The 12,858-nt window shown below is 40.0% G+C and overlaps 1 protein-coding gene across 2 annotated transcripts; it reads left to right on the top strand.

Moving 5' to 3' along the window:
* Positions 1 to 193: 193 nt before the first annotated feature.
* Positions 194 to 11,313, top strand: SFT2D2 (SFT2 domain containing 2). 2 transcript variants are annotated; one of them, XM_032679054.1, is made up of 8 exons: positions 194 to 1,047; positions 1,551 to 1,637; positions 1,962 to 2,047; positions 3,101 to 3,182; positions 5,164 to 5,199; positions 5,336 to 5,394; positions 6,136 to 6,165; positions 6,766 to 11,313. In XM_032679054.1, the coding sequence occupies exons 1-8, from the start codon at positions 967 to 969 to the stop codon at positions 6,803 to 6,805; spliced, it is 501 nt and encodes a 166-aa protein (XP_032534945.1). In that variant the 5' UTR covers positions 194 to 966; the 3' UTR covers positions 6,806 to 11,313. The 2 variants fall into 2 exon arrangements, with proteins under 2 accessions (XP_032534945.1, XP_032534946.1); XM_032679055.1 differs by lacking the exon at positions 194 to 1,047 and adding an exon at positions 1,072 to 1,204.
* Positions 11,314 to 12,858: the final 1,545 nt, after the last annotated feature.

Genomic DNA, 12,858 nt, shown 5'->3' with positions numbered 1-12,858 from the left:
TGAAGAGGTATTTTTCTAGTAGAAGTAAATCATGGCACTTCTTTTACTCTAAGCATATATTGTTTTACATGCCTTAAAGCTTATAAAAACACACTTTAAACCTGGTAATGACTGAGAGCAGAGCTCATGTAGTGCTAGCATGAAGGAAACTATATCTGCATTAATTAATTAAAACTGTGATTCGGGTTTGGTCAGTGATGCTAATGTAAGCTCCATTGGGCTAAAACGTGTTGCGGGGAAAACCCACAGAGTGGACAGCAAGCACTGAAAAGGGCACTCTGCATGTTAAGCTTATACTGTGTATTTTATCTTGTCCATCATACACTCTAATCTGTGACCTGTTGATACAGTTTTATTGAATGGGCTTGTATCCTGACTATGTAGATATGTGATATCCATCTATTTTGGGTGCATTTAAGTGGAACCACACGTATCGGGGAAATTACAGGAACATGTTTAGGAAGTTACAGTTACTACAAGTTCAAAATTGGAGCACTTTGTGACTTTCTTATGCCACACAGATTACCAAGAAGCAGCAGCATAAGGTGGTGTACCGTGAGCCTGCTGGCACAAAATTTCCACAGAAAAGTACCACTTTGAATACATAATTTTAGGGGGAGGGAGCGGGGGGGGATTCTCCAGCTGTTTTGTGGCAAGTCTAATGTGGCGGTTTATATTGTTTCTTGTATGTTGCGAACTAAAACGTACCAAATGTTTTATAGTTTTGTTTTTAACTGAGCAAAATAAACTGAAATAACCACTTGTGATGCTGAATTTTGCCTGCTAGTAAGATGTTGCATCCACATGCCTTTGGCAGGAGACCGCTCTGGCTAGTTACAAAAATAAAGTGGAGACTCTTTCAGACCAGGGTAAGAGCCACAGCCGTGGGTGCGAAATGAAGTCTGTATCACTGTTTCTATGAGCTTTGCTCTTGCCAAGTAATGGACGCGAAAGGGATGGGAGGAGATGGGATACAGCCACATCCGGACTACATCCCCCGTCAGTCCGCGCGCCGCGCCGGCGGCCTTCCCGTACCTGGGAGCGCAGGTGGGCGCGGTGCCTGCCGGAGCTGGTAGTCCCTGGGGAAGGGAAGGGAGGGGAAGGGAAGGGCAGCCGGGCTGGCCGGGCGGGGAGCGGAGCCATGGACAAGCTGAAGCGGGTGCTGAGCGGCCGCGACGCGGAGGAGCCGAGCGGCCTGGCCGAGGTACCGCCGGGGGTCTGCGGGGGCACCCAGAGAACCCCTCCCCGGTTTGTTCGGAGAGCTGGCGGAACAGCCCCAGCGGAAAAGTTGCCGGTGCCGGCGATCGCGGCGTGGGCGGGAAGGCGGTCGGTCCCCCCTTCCCCCCCCCGCCCCCTCAGCCCTGCGGGGATCCCCCCGGGTCCCCTGCGCCGGTGGCGGTCCCGCCGCATCCCCCGCGCCTCCCGCGGGCCGCGGGAGAGGCTGCCGGAATAGGACACAGCTCAGCGTCCGAGAGGAAGTTTGCACACTTGATAGGAGGCGAGGTCTACTAGTAAATAAGTTTCGCTTTTATTTTTCTCCTCGTTTCCAGGTTATTGATTCAACTTCTTTAGGTTGGGGCACCCGAGTGAAAGGCTTCGTTGCGTGTTTTGCAATAGGATGCCTGTGCTCGATCTTGGTAAGGACTTTTTGCCAGATCTCCCCAGTATTTGAGTTTCAGGAGCCCAGGTGATTGCAGCCTTGCTCTGTGCCCTTGCTTGATTTTTCTGAGTCTCTGAGAAGACATCTGACTCGATTGCAGTTAGATACACTAAGTCTTAACAAAAATGCTAATAAATGCGATTTACTTTTGTATGTGTGATTCTGCCATTTAGGTTTAAGGTTGGGGTTTTTTTAAGTTTCTTTTGTGATGTGATATTTCTGGGATATATTTCTTTTTCAATTTCAAAGCTATTAATTTCCACCTCCACCCCCCCCCCGTCTCTCTAATGTTCCTTTTCAGGGTAGTTGTCTGCTATGGATACCAAAGAAAGGGCTGATTCTCTTTGCAGTGTTTTATACTCTGGGGAATATTGCGTCTATTGGGAGGTAACAATCTTTATAATTTAGTTCCATAATAAAGATGAGAAACAAAAGCAGAATGATAGTGCATAAGTGTTAATAAGTGGTAGAAGCTGTTGCATTTGCCTGAGATTTGCTTTTGTAGGTAATTTTCTTGTTGAATTTTAAAGAACACAATCTTCCCAGTGGTGCCCTGAAACAGTAAAGGAAATTTTAATTTTATTTATTGTTATTAGTAATACATTCAAGGTAGAAGTTACTCATCGGTAAAGAAGAATCAAACTTACACTTAGAGCATTGAGGATTTTGGATTTTGTTGGTTCCTCCTTCCCAAGTTAAAAATAATTCTCCATTTTGCATTTGGTAGTGTTCTGTGTGTTTTGGTAAATATATCTGGGGCAGTCTTGTCTGTCAGGGCAGGCATAGTTGTTAGGACTTCAAGGTTCCTGAAGCATAGCCCCACAGATTTGTGACAGACACAACCTTCTGTGATTGAGGAAACTTAGCATGATGTTAGAAAGTGTAAATAATGGAATTGGAAGTAATATACTGATGAGGCAGAATAACATAGTATATGAGACAGGAATATCACTTTAGATAAAACTTTCTCGTTGTATAATTCATGCAGTATCCATCACCAGGGCCCTAAATGAGGGCTGCAGTTCTGGTAAGGGATCAGAGAATGGATCCAGGCCTGAAAACAGTCCTTTATATAGGGGAATTGAGCTGGATTACCTGGCAATCCATGCAGAACCTCTGTGGATGGCATTCTTGAAAAGCATATTTAAAAAGCATTTTTGAAAAGTGGGTTAAAAAAGGCATCTGTCAAGAATGATCTAACTGGAGCTGACCTTGACCTGTGCTACTAACTTGACAGTTCTGCTCTGCTTATGTTGATTTTAACTGAACAAGTGTGAATAAAATTTGAAATACTCTGCAGAAAAAAAAAAGCAGGAATGGATTTTGTCTTGTATATTCCATAGTGTAATTATGTCCTGCATGACAACAGACAGTTTATTCTTACCTAGTTTCACTTTTGCCTTTCTTACCTCTGTGTTCATCCTGGTTTGTTTTTCACAGCACTCTTTTTCTTATGGGACCAATGAAACAATTGAAAAGGATGTTTGAGCCAACACGATTGATTGCTACTATTGTTATGCTAGTAAGTATCAAAGGAGTCAGTTTTAACTCATGAGAACTTGTGAATAATTTTCATTTTAAAGTCTTTTCATATGCATTGATCTAACCATGTCTCAGGATGTGTTTGTGGTTGGTGTTTTCTTTTATTTTTTTTTCTTTTCTTAAAGCATCAAACACCCTGCAAATCGACTATAGTGGAAAGGTGAGTGTAGCACCAGAAAACCACTGAAAAGACTGAGATGAGGCCAGATTGTTGTGCTAAATGGGCATTAAGGGTCTGTGGCTGGTGTGTGTGTACCATGCATGTGCTTTTTTAGGGTGCTTGAAGTCACAACATCATATTTACACATTTCCTAAAAAATTAAAGATGGCAAACTAGTCCTACGGACGTAGTTAGATATTTTGTTTTTCATTATTTTGTCTTTTTATATTCTATCTGATTTGCTTTAAAGAACCATATAGGTATTTCTACCTTGATAGAGTCATCTATTGCTGACAAAGCAACTGAGGGAACTCTATGCTGTGGTCACCTTGCATTAAAAATGCAGGCATCATCCCAGCTGGCTGATAACTTCGGATTTTGAAACTTGTATGACAGAATGAAATTACAAATTCAGTGTTTAGCTGAAGTCAGCCCTTAGAATTATTTTTATTTTCAGAAGATGGAAATTGTACCAAACCTACTGTGTGTGTGTCTCTGCCTGGAAGTTGCTGCTAAGTTTCATACTTAAAAGTGAATGTTTTTTTGTCTCTGCAACTTTCCCATTTTCTCTTGGTGAGTCTGGAAGGTGGTATAACTTGCATGAGACTGTCCTCCCGTTTTCAGTCTGAATGTCTTCAGAGTGTTTGCTTGGCATCAACACTTCCTAATTTCTCTTTAAACATCCTGAAATGCTGCAGAGCTTGAGAAATTGTGCATGCTTGCAGATCCAAGCAAGAAGCTTACTGCGTGGTGTATGTGTTTTGTATGCATTTAGGATGCCTGAAGTCAAGAGAATGCCTGGAATGTTGTTCATTGGAATAAAGCCAGTTGTTGGATGTATGATGCAATATTTAGACCAATATACAAATCACCACCCTAAAACTAATGGAAAAATTACATTTAAAGTCAGTTATCATGGTTGAGGTAAAGTGTATGATTTCTTTAAAAATGCATGTGTTACTGTCTTGAATATGCAGTACTAAATCTTTGTTTTTCCCACTCAAGCAGAAAAATGCACATTATAATCTCTAGTACCACAGTGGTACACGTGTATCTAAGCCTGTTACATATTGATGAAGGAAGATGAATTATCAGCATCTGCCACAGCTAAATGAGCTGTTGTGTCTTAAATTGAAAACAAAAACTTTAACTAATAGGAGGCTTCCATTTAAACTGAGGGTTAAAGCAGAAAATAATCTGAAGTTGCCTAATTACCCCCCCCCCCCCAAGATTTTAACTGTAGTAAAGAAAGACACAGTGCAACTCGGAAAAAAGAAAAAGCACTGGTTTGAATGAATATGCTGGACTTCATATCTACAAACAGGAGAGCTACTAAGCAATAGCCCAAAGTTCTTGAAAGTGTATCATAGTTTTAGTTGGTAAACATTAAGTAATGACTCAGCTTCAACCCCATGGTAACCATGTAATCATCAGGAAATGTGGCACGTGCAGAGGCAGAAAGACTCTTCAGGTACAACTCTAGTCTTACTCATGCAAAATGATGAAGTGTGGTGTGTGCCTACGACACCAAGAAGTGTGTGGGATGAAGTAGGGACCCACTGATGTTCCTTTGCAGCCACAAAATTATTTTCTGGAGATATTTTGTAATTACTTTAATTCATTTGAGAAATGTAATAGCAAGATCATTTTAAATACAGGGAACTCTTATGCAGGATTGGATAAAACTATGAAATTATGTAATCCCTTCCTGTCCCTGTGAAGGAACCTGTTACAGTGTTACAGTATCTATAAAAACTGGAGTTGTTTCTATGTTTAACAGAAATTGTTTGTTTTCTTCTAGTTGTGCCTCTTACTAACACTATGTTCTGCTTTCTGGGTAAGTACCTGAGTCCTATATGTGTATATATATATATATGGAGTTAATATAACTGGAGTATATTTTGAAAATAAGACTCTTACACTGTTGTCTCTGCTATGTTTCTTCCCTCCTCCCCCCTTCTCTCTTCCTTCAGTGGCGCAAGGCAGGACTCGCGCTTCTTTTCTGCATCTTACAGTTCTTTGCCATGGCATGGTAAGTGATTTCCTCCCCACGTGCTCCACTCTCTATGCACCTAACATTGGTAGCTGAGTGGATTTTGACCTTGCATGAGTTAGAGGGAAGGAAAATTTTTACCTTGTCATTCCCCTAGATTCTAGACAATGCATCAGTGAGGAGCTGACCTGTTCCCACCTTTTGATCTCTCACACCACTTCAGAGGCTTTGCAGATGGAGCTTAGGGCTCCATTTCTGAAGGAAGTTCCTTTGAACATGTTTAATTTCTGTGAGCTTGAAGTAAAACTGGGTTTTTTTCTTTCCCTTTTAAATCAATGTGTTGCTTACTACCTGGTATTCCTCCTTTACACTCTCCTGAATTTGTCTGGAGACCCAGCTATGCCAATCAAATTGTCAGTGTTCTTCATGTTAACATATGCTCTGTGCAAGGTCACTGAAGTAGTGCACAAACTGATATGAACACATAGCCAGCCTTCAAGACTAATCTTGCCTGCCTGTAGGTGTTGGAGCATAAAGAATATTGAATGCAGGAGAGCTGTGTTTAAAATGCTTCCACAACATGCCCCGCTGTTTTGCCATAGTGTTTCACAGCCTGGGCTGGGCTGAGATGACTTGCAGGGATACTTATTCCTGTTGCTCACAAACTCAAAGCTTCATTTTAGTTGTGTATCTTTTAATTCAGAGTATCAGAAGAGTTGTTCTTGTTTGTGACTAATAAAATCTGACATGAAGAGTAACTTTCAAAATATTTCTTCTTAGGTACAGCATTTCCTTCATACCATATGCAAGGTAAACTTCCCTACTCTCTTAATTTTCATCGTTTAATTAATCATACAGAAGATTACTTTATAGGAGCATTGTAATATGTGGCTTTAGAAGATTTTCCCTGGTGTAGGAAATCCATGTAGTTAAATCTGAAAATAAACCTAAGCAACTTGTCTAGTGGGAGAACACAAGTAAAAAAATATGTGAATCTGCTGACCACATGCTGAACATAAGGCTTGCCTTTGAAATGCCTAAATGTTGGTTCAAATGCTACTAAACAGGAGTATTCTTCTGTGTACCTTTTTTTCCCATTCTCCCCCATGAGCACTGCTGTGTTTGAGCATACAGTTCTCTCTCCTGTCCCATCAGCCCCACTGAGGCCTTCAGTGCCTCACTACAGCCTTACAGGTGTCCTTTCCTCTGTGGGTGGGCAGGTGGACAGTGAGCAGACCCACTTGTCTCTAAGGCATTTGGGTAGTCATGCAAATTATGTTGTGCAATTAACCCATGGCCAGCTGATCTTTACAGTCCTCAGTGTCAGTGTGATAGACAGCATGGATTGAGTCTCATCAAGTGGCATAACTGAGGTGACTGTTGTTTTTTTTTCCTTTCTCCTGCCTGTAGGGATGCTGTGAAGAAATGTGTTTCGGTCTGTCTGTCCTAACAGGAATACCGGATGCTTCACAAAGTTGTAGGAAGTTCTAGGTAGAACTATGTTAAGATCACCATGTTGTGTAGTTTCCTACTTCTTAAGCACATGCCTTTCAGCTTGTTGTTAGAAGCTCCGTGTGCTACATCCAGTGTATGCAATTGCTTGGGTTTGTAAGCAATGGTGTCTTGATCACAGGGTGCTTGTGATCAAATGAAATTCAGTGTGGCAGAAGAACTGGGCAGAAATCCAAAATTTGCTATGATAATTCTTAAGTAATTTCATGTATTTGGTTTTGCAAATATTTCAAAGTAATACGTGAAGTCTGTAAAATGAAGACCTTGGCTCTGTTGGGACTATGGCAGTCTAGATGATTTCTTTTTCAAGAAAGAGAAATCAGTTGCAAATTGATTTCTTACTGACAACGTGGGTTTTTTTTTAAATAGCCTTATGTCGCTTAATCTTTGCACTGTTTGCCTTGGATAATGGAATATTGGTATTCTTTCTTTTCCTGTCTCCCTGGCAAAATGTTAGGTTTATGAGACTTCTAAAAGATTTAATTATAAAGTCAGAGACTGTTTGGGACTAACCATGGAATGTTTGCATCTTTAATGAAGTATTTAATTTTCAGTCTATATTGATGGTGTTTCCTTAAAATATGTGAAAGGGATATTTTCATCTGTAAAAACTTGTTCCTGTAGGAAACGAACTTGTAAAATAAGATTAATTGATTTTTTCAGCTGCCAGGAACCTGAGTTCTTTGCCTTGCTTACAGCTAATGGCAGTATGTATGGGGTAGGAAGCTGAAATTTTTCACACAAAGCTGAAGGTGCTTCTCTTCTCCCTCAGCTGTAGCATAGAAGCAGTGCAAAGCTGAGGGCACGGTAGGCAAGCAAAGAGAGATTTTATTTATGTCCTTCCTCAAAGGACAAACTGTGATAAGGTGGATGTGGGCTGTTGGTTAGGCAACTTGGGCAAGGGAGAATGCATTTTCTCCTGAAATGTAAATAGGTTAAAACTCCAACATTTCCTTTTTTTGTAAGTGGGATCAGTTTCTCCTAAAACTGGCACACACTAGTGAACTTCCTCTGCTTTGAGGAGAAAGTACGATTTTCTACTGCCTGTCTTAGCAAAGAAAGTGTGTAACAATCTAGCTGCTAGCTCCTAACAAATGCTGAGCAGTCAGTATCCAAATTCCAAGGCCACTCTCTTTATCTTCTGAGCTACATATAATCATTTACTCCCAAACCGTTGCAGTGGTCAGTTGTTTAGTATCTGAGCACAAATTCCTGCTTCTCCTCTGTGAGGTACTGTTTAACTGCTTTCACCTTTCCTCTGACCAAACTGTCTTCCTGGAGTCAGTGTGTAAGATTATGATTATCCAGTGGACTCTGGTAGGAACTGAAGCCTCTCTTGCTCCATCTACCAAGAGTTTAGTCGTTTGAAAGCATCATGTTTGCATGGCAAGTATGTCCCTGACTTATATCACAAAGATTTTAGTACAGGAAAAACCTAGATCTACTTGGCAATGATTAATAACCCCACAGTGAAGGCAGATGTTCTGTGGCTTTCAGAAAGTTACTAAAATCTGAGTTAAACCAAAATCTTAAATTTAGTTGTCCTTCTGATAATCTATAAAGCACAGTATCATCCAGCTGTTAGGATTCTCTAAAAAAAATGAAGGATTCCCTTTTGCAGATAGTATGAAAGGGAAATTTTAACAACCTTTCTGTGAATTCCAGCTGGCCAGAATTACTGTTACAAAGACATTTGAATGGAAAATGCCACCTTGAAAACATGGCACTGATGTTGGGATAAATTAGTTATACAGGTTCAAGTGCTATATCCTAGTGCTTTTCTTCTCCCCCAGGACTTGGAAGTTAGTGTTGAAATAACTAGGTTGACTATTCCTCTTGAAAAGTAGAACTGGTTAATTGCACAAGGGAGACTGGGAATTAAAGAAAACTGATACTTCTTTTCCCTGACTAATCTCAGACAAGTATCTAAACTGATGTGTTTTGTCACAGAGTAAGTTCAAAACCTATTTAAATCTGTCAAAGGACGTGTTAGTCTTTTCTTAGAACTTTGATAATGTTTACAGAATTCCTTTGTATAGGGGAAATTGAAATGCAGCCCTAATGCCTTTTACATTCCAATATTTCTTTAATTTTTGGGTGTTCCTGAAAAAAACTACAAGTACAGTACTTTGTTTCTGCTTCCCCTTTCCAGGAAAGTTATGTTAATTGGGGTCATCAGTCCAGGTTCATCAGCAGCCAAGATAATAGAACTTGACTACTGGGGTTCTTTTTTTTGATTTCTTCACATTAGAAGGAGTAAAAGCCTTTCTCTTATTCCTTGGCTAGCTTGGGTAGGATTGTGGTAGCCTGACTCTCTAGCAATTCCTCTAGAAGAACAGTAGAATTGGGTATGCTGAATGTTATTTTTTCGGCTTGCATATTGGCTAAGTGGAACCTTTGAGCTGGCTGTTGTGAATACAGCTATTTAGAATTAGGAAATTTATGGAACTACCAACAGATAGCAGGTAAACTTAAATTAATTTTTTCTTTCTTTCTCTCCCCCATCCTATCATTTTTAAAACTGTAATTCCGGTTCCACAGCCTTTATTGAATAAGAGAGAAGAACAAATCTTTATTTGACTGCATAGCACATGAGACTAAGCAATTGTGTCCTTAAAGGAAGGGAAGCCAAGGAAAGATGGCAAAGACACAAGGATCACCATAGTGCCACTAGGGTTTTTGTTGCCCTTTGGTGTTGTGCTCTGTTCCTGTGAAGGTCAGACGGTAGCACAGATTTACTGTATTCTTGCCAATATGTGAAACATACTCAGGGTTTGTTGCTTCATCTACAAGCAGTTTCGATTTAAAATAGCTCTATCAGAACAAAACTCTTTAGATTCTTATTCCCTTTTAAGTAGTTGTGTTCAGGCTGTTGCCAAGTTTAACAGCAAAAGAAATTTCCACTTTATTAAAGTACTTTATTTTATATGATTTTTACATAACCAGGGAGTAAACTAGTATATGAATGTTCCCTCATGACTAGTTTTCAATCTGACTTAGATAATACCATTAAACCTTTTTTTTTTTTTTTTGGTCATTAAAACTTCTTTGTGTTAAGTTTTAATATCATCAGCTTTGGTTATCCGCTTGGCAGGAAGCGTGGTGGGCATTTCTGAAGCTTTCTATCTTAATGTCACTCAGTGCAGGAATGTTTGTTGTCAGCAGTCTATTGCAAATAGAGATGTTTGTGCTTTAAATCACAAAGCTCCTTCCTTCCCAAAGTCCTTGCTCAGTTGCCTACAGCACTTAACTCAAGGCTGACTTTCCTAGAGAAACTTGTATGACATTAGGTGCCTATCCCAGTAGGATTTGGTGTTCTACCAGAAAGTGCTTTTTGCCTAGCCTCACTGTTGATCAACTTGTCCACATTTTTATTTGCAGTACAGATATCATAACCTCAACCAAGCAGCCTTAGCATACAGTTCTAGCAAGAAATATGTTTATCTGGGATCAGCTGACTTTCCAGCTGTAGTAGAAGTGGAAATGGGAAGGGTGGTAGTCATCTGAGACTCTGTACATTGAAATGTGGGATTTTTTTTCACTACTTCGAAGTTTTGCTCTGTTTTGTGTGATGAAGTCCACTGTGAATGCTGGTACTATCTGAGATGATTCTACACTGATGATGTGAACAATTTCATCTCATTTAGTATTTACAGTAATGAGATTGTTCATGAGCTGTTACAAAAAACCAAGAAATATTTTCTCCACCAAGTTGAAAGTCTTTTCAGAAATCACATTTTAAAAAAGAAAGTGTTTTAGGCTCTGTAGGTGAATGTGCAAATTGGGAGGAGGCTGGAGACTACTACAGGATGGCTTCCAGCTAGGAACGGGATGACGGGCTTGAATCTGTCATAACTTGTGGGTGGATGCAGCTGGTGTACAATGCCTTTGGTGGCTCATGGCACTGTCCCTTATGAGTGGTCAGAAATACGTGTTCTGAGAACTGCCTGTGGAGCAGTGTGGGTGCTTGAAGCTCGTCCTCTCTTGCTGTGTGCTCAGACACTGAAAGAGCCTCTGAATTTCTGAGAACGGCTCTTACTTAATTTTGGTACTTAATCATGTTCATGAAAGTAAGATCACTGTGCTGTTGTAGGCTCTCAAAATCGAGGAGGATGTTTGTCTTAATACTGATGTTTACAACCACAGCAAATGCTGGCCAGAAATGGTGTATTTTCTTAAAACCATGTGCCTCGCTCTAATGTGACCACTAAATTTTTCTAACAGCTGTGGAATTGTTTTGTAAAATAAAAATCAAATTCAGAAATTCTCCACAATATTTTATACTGTTACTGATTCTGTTTCCTGCTGTGCTTTTTCTATGTATTTACACTGTTTTATTTCTCTTTGATAAATACTTTTTTCCCTAATGTACAACTTTCTCTGTAACGAAGTGAAATCTTTGCAAGTGCTGTTTTTTCCCTTCAATAAAGTTTTCATTGCATTAAATGAATTGTCCTTATGGTTAATATGGCATTTTTAATGATGCTGATTCTCCAGGTGATGCTGAAATTGCTCTGGATTGTTTGTTTGTTTCGGTTTTTTTAAAGTTATTGTCTTGTCCTCACTTCCTTTGCTGTGAACACAACATGTACTTCTGAGGGGAGTTTCTATGTCACCACTGCCCTGCAAGAGCTTCACCCAGCAGTTGCATGCACCCTGACAACTGGTCAGCACAACGGGAGTTGTTAAGGTGGGGATGATATTTTTACTACTTCTTATTTATTTACTTCAAGAGTCAACCTAGATATGCCAACAAACTATCATTAGTCCATGCTACAGAGCAAAGAATGCCTGATGCCATTCTGTCAGCAGAGACAACAAGAAGCAAGATGCCTCTGAAATAAATATGCTCTGAGTTCTGATTGTACACTGGAAGTAAAATGCCAATGATTTATGAATGTGTGTTAAAAATAGTTAGAGGCAATTTTTTTTTAACTTTCAGAAAGCTGGTCCTTTTAAGTTTGTGTTTAATATGTGTCCAAACACTTGCTGTGATTTCGATATTTCAAACCAGTATTATTACCATAACCCAGTATTCCTTGACAGAGTATCAAGGCTGTGCATCAGGCTGTTCAGGATGTATTATCCTTTCTCTTGGTTGACAGGCAGTTGTGGGTCTTTTTTTTTGTTTGCAAGGGTGGTGGTGAGATTTGTGTGCTGTAGGAGACTGTGTTTTTTTCAGTTACCTTTTTTGGTTTGGGGGGTTTTTTTGACTGTTCTCCTAAACAATCTCTGTCTCAAAACTGACTCAACTGAAATTTCTGTCCTATGGGAGACTCTAAAGTTGTGTTTGTAGAAGAAGCAGCAGCCTGTCTTCCTGTAATACAGAAACCTAGGGGGTTGCATTTTATGTCTTTGAAAAGGATAGAGCTTCCAAGGAATGTCAGGAAAGCTTGATACATCTATGTCATATCAATCCAACTGTGATTCCTAAAAGGACAATAAATCCTTCCCATAACTAACAACTTAGAGATATTTTGCTTGCCTAGTTCAACCTCCTGCATAACAACAAAGCTGTTGAACTTTGCCACATCGTTCTCATGCTAAGGTCTTAATACTTGAATGATTTAAAAAAAAAAAAGGAGTGAAGTCTTCATTTGTAATCCCTAAACAGTGATCAGCTGCCCTCTATGGAAAGTGCATTCTGTTGATGAATGACTTTGCTCCTTAGAAATACTCTGAAAGAGTTTATCGGTTGTGCTACAGCATCTACTCCCTGAATCCCATGATCTTGCATTCAAATTCTGTGACAAGACCCTTGGAAGGTTGCTGTACTCCTAATGTCTGCCCCTTTCTCTTCTCCTTCCACAAGGTCTGATTTGCAAGAGAAGGCATTTTGTGGATGTGAAGTGTTCAAAGGTGGAGGTTGATAGTTATTTCCACCCCTTACTTGTACTTTTCCTACTAACCTATCTTGGTTGCAGTATTAGTGGGGGTACAGGTTTGTAACTGCCCAGCCATGAAGTGCTGGAGATGCATAAAGGGAAAAAA

This window comes from Chiroxiphia lanceolata, chromosome 2, assembly GCF_009829145.1.
Source record: "Chiroxiphia lanceolata isolate bChiLan1 chromosome 2, bChiLan1.pri, whole genome shotgun sequence".
Classification (NCBI taxonomy): Eukaryota; Metazoa; Chordata; class Aves; order Passeriformes; family Pipridae; genus Chiroxiphia; species Chiroxiphia lanceolata.
Note: the sequence above shows the minus strand (reverse complement) of the source record. Positions and strands in the feature narration are given on the sequence as shown.

Bases quoted from the DNA above. Each gene is read 5' to 3' on its own strand.
- SFT2D2 (XM_032679054.1), top strand. From the start codon at position 967: ATGGGATACAGCCACATCCGGACTACATCCCCCGTCAGTCCGCGCGCC. The intron at 3,183-5,163 runs GTAAGTATCAAA...GTTTTCTTCTAG, and splicing joins TTGCTACTATTGTTATGCTA to TTGTGCCTCTTACTAACACT. The intron at 5,395-6,135 runs GTAAGTGATTTC...ATTTCTTCTTAG, and splicing joins CAGTTCTTTGCCATGGCATG to GTACAGCATTTCCTTCATAC.